The 10,596-nt window shown below is 38.8% G+C and overlaps 2 protein-coding genes and 1 pseudogene across 2 annotated transcripts in view; 1 reads left to right on the forward strand and 2 right to left on the reverse strand.

The window, feature by feature from the left end:
* LOC149041845 (uncharacterized) overlaps positions 1-905 on the forward strand; it is a 2,945-nt gene extending 2,040 nt beyond the window's left edge. The window contains exon 1 of the mRNA XM_089180534.1: positions 1-905. This exon is cut by the window's left edge and continues 2,040 nt beyond it. Coding sequence (XP_089036660.1) covers positions 1-290 — 290 coding nt within the window. The 3' untranslated portion in view covers positions 291-905.
* The window catches only part of LOC149041844 (QRFP-like peptide receptor), a 12,559-nt gene extending 8,857 nt beyond the window's left edge, over positions 1-3,702 (reverse strand). The window contains exons 1-3 of the mRNA XM_089180539.1: positions 2,751-3,702; positions 1,782-2,052; positions 915-1,110 (exon numbers count right to left, since the gene is read on the reverse strand). Coding sequence (XP_089036665.1) covers positions 915-1,110; positions 1,782-2,052; positions 2,751-2,869 — 586 coding nt within the window. The 5' untranslated portion in view covers positions 2,870-3,702. The remainder of the gene's footprint in view (positions 1-914; positions 1,111-1,781; positions 2,053-2,750) is intronic.
* Positions 3,703-5,198: 1,496 nt separating this feature from the next.
* LOC149041846 (uncharacterized) lies at positions 5,199-8,955 on the reverse strand (annotated as a pseudogene).
* Positions 8,956-10,596: the final 1,641 nt, after the last annotated feature.

Genomic DNA, 10,596 nt, shown 5'->3' on the forward strand with positions numbered 1-10,596 from the left:
CAGCTGTCTACGCCGTTCACCACACCGACGAGTCCGAAGAGAGGCTTCGATATCCTGAAGAAAACACTGTATCGTCCGCAAATGCACAACGCGTTGTCAGCATACAATTTGTGGACGAAGGGGATGTTACTGAGGTGTTTGAGGATCACAGAGAAGTACAAATCGATGAGTATGAGACAGATTCGGATGACGAGGAGTCAGATTTTGAAGAACATCCAGAGGTTGTCAACAGAGCGTGTGTTACCCGATCCGGCAGGGCTGTTCGTGCATTTGTGCGTCTCGACATGTAAGAGGTACTAACAGTTAAAAAATCCATTTAACGGTGCAGATTGATACGTATGACAACCAAATTTTTGGCAAAAAAAAGAGAAAAAAAAAGAAACCTCGCAGAAAAGCCACGAGAGCCGTTGAATAATAAGTGTAGTGAGTTTTTGTGGACGTCTCGGAAAAAAGACTTCCGTAGCTTACAAATTAAAATTAGGTATCCCAGGGGCTAGAGTGGGTGTTTCATTCTTTGTAGAATTTACCTCTCTTGATTTACTTCGATGCCCCGTAGTCGACAGGAAACAAATTCACATCTATAATAACAGCTTTGGTGAATTATATCGGTATACTAGATTTGCAAACAAAAGTGGGGTAGATGAGCACGTTGCTAAATTAAAAAACAGCGTTAACGAGGTTTAAGTGAAAACAAATAATGAATTATTTCAAGTATTACACTTCGTCTAGAGTTTAAAGTCTTAAAACTGGGCAAATTGCATAATAAATGTGAATAATTAACGTGTATTTTTAATTATTAACTGAGATTTACCGACAACCGACAAAGGTCAAAAATCTTAACCGACAACCGACAAAGTAATGAAATTTTAACCGACAACCGACATTTTGACCCCCCCATTCAGACCCTCTGTATACTACTTTAGAGTATAACACAATCATTATGCCAACGGAAACTACAATCAGAAACAACCACGCCAAGCAGTAAGCTTCAATCATCCACCTTTTGGGCCAGGTTTGCACACAATGATTTTTCTGGTCATCAAATGTCCTGACGAAAAATTTTGGTGAGTTGAAAATCAGCGAGAACACCCAAGAACTAAGGACGATCACCTGAAATATAAATTCATGGAAGCGTTTTATTTTCTTCGAAAATAATTTGATCCGAGGTGTATTTGCTTTTTCGGTCATCAAGAGAGGCTATGCATACCCCTTAAATAAAAAAATTGAATTCGAATTCTATTACGTTCAAAATCATTTATTGTTTCTTATTAGAATGTCCTTTTCAAGTTTAGGAATAACATATGTCGTTATCGAATATCCAAAGCACTGACCATGCTTATTGCATAAGAAATACTGACCGCGCTTTTTGCGTAAGGAATAATGACCGTACTTATGGCATGAGGAATGACAATTAGTCGTGTTGTACCATGTCAATGAATTTGACAAAGAGTATGCTACCTCTGCCATAAATGTAATATACAAACTAAGATTTTTTGCGCCTACTGGGTCCAAATGAAGTTCTCGTCTGAGTCTGCGGGTGAATTTATTTTCAAATATTACCCATTCCAAGTTAACTTTCCCTGATATTTCTTGAGGGACTTGGAGGTAATTGTTAACTTAAGATAAAGGTTCCGATGTCGGATCCTGAGATCTAAGCTCGTGAAAATTAAACGCCGAACGGACCAGAAAATGCTGATAAACGATTCCTTTTCAATAACAGCTGGTCAGAGACCTCAGACAGTATTTTCACCTGGTAAGTCGACGGGAATGTTTTGACTCACCTTAAACTTTCGGTAAGTCAGTTTTCTCTTTGGATCCAGTGGATAAAGCGCAGTATAATATCGTTCCACAGCAATAGCTACCAAAGTAACAACTGAGGTAATTCCAGGAAGCCAGGCCAGATTCCCACCTGTCACCAACTTACAGAGGACTGAGCCTGCAGTTCCATCCGGGTGGACTATATTGAAGCTTACAACAATCTTTGGTGTGATAAGTGTTGCAAACAGGATATCGGAAATTGCCAGGTTCACGAGTAAATAATTTATGGGAATCCTTTGGAGTCAAAGAGCGAACTCATAAAGGTCAATAGGGAAGATAACAATTGAATATATATATTTTTTGTTTTTTGTTTTTTTTTGTTTTTTTTTTTGGAAAGTAAAATACCTCTAAAGAAATTCCAAAAGAATCAAAAGATTGACTCGTAATCAAACGAATTTCACCCGCCCCTGAAATTTCTAAAAATCAACGTTTTCTAATACACTATTAAGACTTATTCTAAATTTAAGGTAATGGACAGTGAATGAATTTCTACTCAAAGATATCAGTCAAGTAAAACACAGAGGCAACCCGTAAATGTAATGTATAGATTTAGCCAAGCCTAAAAGCGGAGCTCGCACTTTTTTTTCCCGCACGTGTCAAGGGCACAACGCCTTGCTCTGGCCTGGACTAGAACCCGGGTCGTCCGACTTGGAGCCCAGTGCACTGACCACTGGACTACTGAACAAAGCCCGCGGCGTGCCCGCGGTACAGTTGACCACGCATGTTAAAAGTAGCACCTTGTACGGTCGTACGGTCGTACATCCAAATTTTTTCGGCTTGATGGGTTACTACTATTTTGTATAATTATGGGGCTACGCTCTGCGAACTCCGCTATTATGAGGTAAATCTTTTATGCCAAAAAGTGTATTTATTATGAAATACAGATATGTAAGGAAAGAACATACGAAGAGTGGAGTTTAACTCGTAATTACCTCATCTGAAGGTGTCTTTTTATGATCAAACAAACCAACGTATTTCCTGCAATGTCCACAGCGACAAGTGTTAACAGTATGGTGGTGATCGCGTAATTAGTTGTATCAGGCACGAACATTGTGGAGAGGATCAATGCTGGTTATACATCACCTGAACAGAGACAAACCTGAATTTGTTAGTACAGTTAATCACATTATTTCGAGTGCAATTTGGAATAAATAAGCACGAGTAAATTTTTTCAAAGACTAACAAAATTGCACTCGCCCGTAGGGCGAGTGAAATTTGTAGTCTGAAAAAATTAACAAGCGCTTATTTATTCCAAATAGAACGAGAAAAATCATGTGATTACGTATTAATAATATACATGAAAAATACGAGATAGCTTTTCATAATTATGAAGAGGCAAAGCACGCGCAGCAAGTACAAAAATATTTATCCAAACCCTGCGAGTGACATTGTGCGTTCGGTCAAAACAGTAATATACAATGATATTTTCATGCCTTTAAGGTGCAAGAAAGTTCAAAGTCCGGCTAAACGGTTCAAGGAATTGTTCAGTCTGTGTCCGAATCACTTTCGATGGAATGGAATCGTCTTTTGTGAGGTTTAACCATGTTTGTTTTTAATTTCGGCGTAGAATCGCTCGAGCAAAGTGTTAACCTGGGTCGGCTCGTAATTTTCGATTTCCTTGGCAATTCCCTTCTTTAAACACCACTTTTTCCAAACCGACAACCAAAAAGCAGTGCTTTTTACAGTGTTTTCTTTGTTAGAGCTGTTTTTCAGCTGCTATATTGTTGTTGCGGTGGCGAAAAAAAACCTACTCAAAATGCCGGCCATTATTTCGTCCGCAAATTTTCAGCGTATACAAATGTTGCGACATCCAAGGCTCGCATTTGATTGGCTATCTGTGAGTTTCTTTGAATTTTGACCAATCAGAATGTCTGGTTTGATAGTTCTTTGCACTGAATTAACCCTCTTCTGCATTGAATTACCTGAAAACTGCATTTATCTTAACCAATCAGAACCGAGTAATTTTTTCATGTATATTATTGAGCTTGAAACGAGTTTCTTGTACACCTTTAAGTTAATTTCCTCTTTTGTTGCGAATCAACATTTAAAATTTCATTTTATTATTTCCGTCACACTTCATAACTTAATCAAATGGACCAAAATTTTCCATTGTCTATAACCTTATTGATTATAGAGATGACGTCAACAGTGTTCAAATATTAAGTCCTTAGATAAGTAGAAATCTAGTTAACCAAATTTTTCATGAAACAACTATTCCGCGAACTGCCGAGGCGTGTTTTTTCGACGCTACGTCTCTGGCTGTGTTAAACAACTGGTGAAAACAATCTGGAAATCCTCAAAAAAATTTCATACCAGTCAACGTTTTAGACAACATATCACCGATACGTGCGGATAAAGGTAATATAAAAGGGGGATTCTAGCTCATTTTAAAAACAACCTTGATTTTTAAGGCAGCTCATGAATTTAACCTTGATCTCAAGTCAACATAAAAAAACGGTTATTGTACATTTTGGTGACAACCTTGATTTCAAGAAAACTTGAATTTTGCACAGGTGAATAATGTTCACAATGTCTCACTCTTGAGTTCTGAAGAATTATTTTCTTGAACGATCATCTTGAATGATTCTCTTAAACGATTCTCTTGTCACACCATCGGGGTGTTGATTGTCTTTTGTGAAGATTTTCAGATATCTATGTTGTATCTTCCCGCACAGAAGTCATGGTGTGCCTTGATTTTTTCTTCTGTCCAAAGAGTGTCTTTGTAAATGAGAAGTTATCCTTTATAGGTCACATTTTCAAGCTCACAGTTGACGATGTTGAGCTGAGCATCTGACAGGATGAAAGGATTTCCGTTTCAGACACGACGCCGACTTTTTATTTCAAATTACCTTACACCGGCCCTTTTTTTGTTGTAGATATTCAGTTGGTTTTTTCGTCTTTTAAAATAGTTAATAAGTTGGTGTGAAAGACCCTATCCCTCGTGGGCCCCGTACGTGTGTGGTGTACAGGTTTTTATGTCGGCGAAACCCCTCAGCATTTACCCACGCGTGTGCATGAGCACTTGGTCAGTAATGGGACCTCTCACATTTTCAGACACTTACAAAATTCTTAACTATGTCGCACTCTATGTTCTGACGAGTGTTTTAGCATCTTAGATCACGCTTCCACAACTTTCTAACTTAAAATCGAAGAAGCTATCCACATTCAATGGTAGCAACCTACACTTAATCATTAACTTTTTCGTGTTAATTTAAAACTTTCCTTGTAATTGCATACATTGTTTTGTTTCCATGGTTTGTTTTGTCCAATGAGCATTTTGTTATACACTATAAATTCAACTTTGTACTTTGTATAAATCAGAACCGAAGATGACAGAAGAACTATCGAAACATGTTTTTAAAAAAATGTCGTATATTTTCTTAAATTCGTGATATATCTGCTGCTATCCAGATCTTATTTGGGATTCCATTGACAATCACCTTCACTTCAGTGATGTCAGGATTCAATGTCTTCTCAGTGTCTCTAGCACCAGCGACATCTGGCTCGTAAAAAGAAGAAGTCCCTTCATTGACCTCCTTGTTATTGTCAAGTACAGTCGGTTTAAAACTCAGAGTTATTATTGTTTATCGCCCACCTCCCTCGACCTTGAATGGTTTAACACCCTCATTGTTCCTTGATGAGTTTTCTACGTTCCTGGAGCACTATATCGCTGATCCTGGTGGAATATTATTAGTTGGTGATTTTAATATACATGTTGACACCTGTTCTTCCCAACACTCAACTGAATTTCTTCAATTGTTGGATTCTTTCAATCTTACTCAACATACACATGGCTCAACGCATAAAGATCGACACACCTTAGATCTTGTGATTACAAGATCTGATGATAGTATTGTTTCGAATTTAACAATTGGTTCTCCTTTTGTCATCTCTGATCATGCTGCTGTTCACTTCCAGCTCTCGCTTAATAAGCCGCCGCTCGACAAGAAGATTATTTCATTCAGAAAGCTTCGATCTATTGATTTTGATAATTTCTGTGCTGATGTTATGAATTCGAGCCTTCCTGATCTTTTTGCCTCGTCATCGTCATCCTTGGATTATTTGATTGATCAATATAACAGAGTCCTTACTACCATACTTGAGACTCATGCTCCACTGCAAAAAAAGTTAGTTACTTTGCGTCCCGCTGCACCTTGGTATTCTGAGGAGATAAATAATTTAAAGAGATCCCGTAGAAAACTTGAACGACGCTGGCGAATGACAAAACTTCCTTCTGATCGTAAGTTGTTTATTGAGGGATGTGATGCTGTCAACAACTTAATTCGTGATTCCAAGAAGAATTATTTCGCATCATTAATCAATGAGAATCAGTCAAATTATAAACAGCTTTTTAAGATAATTGATAAACTACTACAAAGGAAAACAGATATTCAATATCCCCCCTGCAAATCGCCCACTGATCTTGCTAACAAGTTTATTAAGTACTTCACTACAAAGATAGATAGAATACGGGGTCATATAACGACTGCTGCTTTCCCTCATCGAGATACAGTTGCTGTTGTTGACAACGCCTGTCCATATTCTTTTGATATTTTCAAAATGGTAACAGCGGATGAAGTTCATACATGTATCATGAATCTGGCTGCTAAGTCATGTGCTCTTGATCCTCTTCCTGGTTATGTTACAAGAAATGCACTTAGTGTTCTGTTGCCTTTCATTTCCAAAATCATAAATATCTCATTGGAATCTGGTCAGATGCCTTCGCAACTCAAGGTTGCAATGTTACGCCCGCTCCTTAAGAAATCTTCTTTGGATCATACTCAATTCTGCAATTATCGTCCTGTATCGAATCTTTCATTTATTAGCAAAGCAATTGAAAAATTGGTAGCTAATCAACTTATCTCCTACATTAACGATTATGAGTTAAATGAGACATTCCAGTCGGCGTACAAGAAATATCACAGTGCTGAAACTGCACTTATTCGTGTTCACAATGATATTCTTTCTGCCATTGATAATCGTCGAATCGTAATTTTACTGTTGTTAGACCTTTCCGCTGCCTTCGATACAGTCGATCATACCATCCTCCTCTCTCGTTTACGTGTACGGTTTGGGATAGCTGGGAAGCCTCTATTATGGTTGCAATCTTATTTATCGAATCGCACGCAATATGTCTCCGTTGATGGTGGTACTTCGACGAAACATGACCTTAAATGTGGAGTGCCACAAGGATCTGTCTTGGGACCCATTTTGTATTTGCTTTATACTTCACCGCTTTCAGATATCGTAAAGAAATTTAACCTGAGCTATCATTTTTATGCGGACGACTCACAGCTTTACTTGTCTTTCCAACCAACCGTACTGGGTGATAGGGATCTAGCGGTTTCTAGCATCGAGAGCTGTGTGGATGAAATCAGTCATTGGATGATGGTTAATCGTCTTAAATTAAATAAAGACAAAACTGAATTATTGGTAATTTCCGCTAAACATCTTCCAAGACCACTCCTTCACGAAATTTCAGTTGCTGGTGAGACTATCCCTTCCGTGCAAAAGGCGAGGAATATCGGCACTATGTTCGACAGCCATTTTTGCTTTAAGGATCATATTACTGACATTTGTAAATCTTCATTTTATCATTTGCGAAATATTAGCTATATCAGGAAATATCTTTCAGCGACCACTACTGAATTGCTGGTTCATATGTTTGTATCTTCGAAGCTGGATTACTGTAATTCCCTTTTGTATGGCCTACCAGCCTACGCTATAAAAAGGCTACAACACGTCCAGAATGCCGCGGCGCGCCTCGTCACACTTACAAAAAAGCATGATCACATTACGCCTGTTCTTTTCAATCTTCATTGGCTTCCCGTTAACCAACGTATTATTTTTAAGATTTTACTTATAACCTACAAGGCACTTAACAACCTGGCACCGTCGTACATTTGTGATCTGCTTACATCTTACACCCCATCGCGTCAACTACGCTCATCATTCAAGCACCTTCTGGTTTCTCCATCCTATAACTTGAAAACATATGGCGCAAGATCCTTCTCTGTAGCAGCACCATCATTATGGAATGCTTTGCCAAGTGAAATTAGAAATGCTCAGTCTGTGTCTGTTTTTAAACGTAGATTAAAAACTTTACTCTTTAGAAAAGCCTTTTATAATTAATATTAGCTGTCTTAAGTGTTAATGTTTAAGTTTTTTTTGTAGGCGCCGTTGAACAGTAGGATACTGGCGTGGTATAAATCTTTTATTATTATTATTATTATTATTATTTATAATTAATATTAGCTGTCTTAAGTGTTAATTTTCAAGTTTTTTTTTCTTGTAGGCGCCTTTGAACAGTAGGATACTGGCGCGGTATAAATCTTTTATTATTATTATTATTATTATGCTCTCATTGATGATCGCGCCTGATTTGTTACCTACTTAGGTTTTCTTGAGATGAGTGACGTGTTCGTACATGAATCTCTTTCCCTTTTTGTAGTTAAACAAGGCCTCATCAGCGAGTTCTTGACTGTGAATGAGTTCAACTCAAGCTGGATGTCAGACAATTCACAAGCGAGCTGTGTCTCGTCAGATCCTATCACAACATTGCATGCAGGTGCAAGCCTGAGCTCGAAAAGAAGCTCATCAGAAAGACCTCTTGAGAAAAAGACCATGATCGTTTAGAATCTCATGATCCAATGGAATCCTATATTTGTTCTGATAAACATCATTGAGCTTATTCTCCCTGTCAACTCCTGGTTTCTTTTTATCTTCAGCATTGCACCTGATCTTCGAAAGATCAACAGATTGAATACCTTCTCTGAACACGCTCGCCCTCTCATTCTTAGTCAAGAAGAGGTCCTCATAGAGCTTGAATAGATCATAACCATCAGTGCCCTGCGAGATTTCTCCTGCGAATTTCACAGTCAACCTGTTAACAAGAGCTCTTGCGACATTGTTAACTATATAACTGTTTGCGTGACCACTAACTGCCATGTCAAAGATGGATGAAAGAGATCCTGGCACGAGGACAACTACGTCATCAAGTTTTGGAACTGGGGCTCTAAGGACTTCACCTGGGGACGCCCTATTAGGGTTAAATGTTACTCTGGGAATTGCGCCGTCAGCCTTGAGGGCGTTTGACGTCTTCTTTTTCAAAAGTTGGATTGGTTTTTCCACTGACATCCATTTTAAAATTATAGATATTTCATTTTAAAATTGATGATTTTGGAGATACTGATCCTCTTTTGAAACACAACGACGGTGATGATGATGATGAAGATGAAGGAAATACAACAACACCTTTTAAACCAGATTGTCATTCAACTACGGAGCCATCAGGTGAAGAAATTCCAAAGACAACAATGAACAGTGAACAAGAGAAAGTATCAGAAACTGCCGAAACATCTCTCATTGAGGGTGATACCACTTATTCGCGTGTCATCACTTCAAATGAGAAGGCATGGAACTCTCTTACCAGAATTTATACTGAGCCAAAGGCTTCGGAACTCGAGGTTTGTTATAGTAAAACAGGAAGGTTGCTGGTAAAGATATTTGGCCAGGGCAAGAAGACATATCTCTTGTATACTGAAGATAAGGGTACGAATAAGGAAAGGTTGAATCCATCAATTCCAAAACAAATCAAAACCTCATTTGGCCCAGAGTCGAGAGGTTTTGATTGCTGAGAAGGAGAAAAAGATGGAAGAGAAACAGAAGTCTATTCAGGAGGGTCGTGGAATTGCCGATGATGAGAATGAATACCAAGATATAAAAGAGCAAGAGAAAGGATAAAAGAAAATCAAGAGCAGATTGATGCTTTTGAGAATGGACAGAAGAACTTGAAACAAGCACCTCACTAAGAGAGACAATGAGAAACATATTCAAGAAATACGGTTTCGTAGTCTCAGCTGTTGTTCTGGCAGTCGGAGAAACAATTGGAGTGATTGTGAGCGCATTGACGAGAGGTCTGAAGTCTGTCGCTAAAGGAGTTGGGGATGGTGTTAAGACTCTTGGCAGTAAGATCGCGGGAATTCTCCCAGGTCTCATAAGCTCAGTAGTCGGCTTCATTTCCAAGACTGCTGGATCAGTGATCAGCTTTCTAGGTCAAAATGAATGGCGTCTGATAATGTTTGTCGCCATATTCGTGGTTGAGCGATCAAGAACGTTGATATCAGTCCAGCCGAAATCAAACCGACCTTTTACCATATCATGATTTGTTTCATATTTTTTTTGATGATTTTGTCTTCACCTGAACTTCATTTAAATTCTTGTTAATTGCATTTGAAAGGTGCCGCTTCGCGATTTGGCCAAAGGCTTTAGAGGTGCCCTCTCGGGCCTGGATCCCTCGGATCTCGGCCTGTTGATCTTTGATGAACTCCCATGTATGTGCCTTACTCTGACTGATTTGATCTCCAAATTCACTGGTTTGTTGACTCCGAGCTTCATATCAGAACTTACCTTCTTCAGGCTTTTATTATACCCAGTAGTATTCCGAGTGTTCAGGAGAAGATTTGAGGGCATATGCCAAGTACCTGGTGAGAGTGCAAGATCAATCTTACCTTTAGCCTCATCAATCGCGAGCTGAAACCTCCGAACGCTCTTCGAAATGTCTGGCTATCTGATTGCATCCTCAACCCATACGAGAAACTCACGTTGTGCTTCCTTAGCACTTCCTGATGAACCCAAGATTGATGATCTGACATTGACTTGTGCACGGGGAATGCAATAAACAAAATCCTTAATCGACTGATTCAGTCTTGCCATCCCAGCTTGCGTCAGATCTTCTGACATGTCTGCCATAACGAAGTCGAATTGCCTCTCAACTTT

Source organism: Pocillopora damicornis, chromosome 8, assembly GCF_964200805.1.
Source record: "Pocillopora damicornis chromosome 8, jaPocDami1.2, whole genome shotgun sequence".
NCBI lineage: Eukaryota > Metazoa > Cnidaria > Anthozoa > Scleractinia > Pocilloporidae > Pocillopora > Pocillopora damicornis.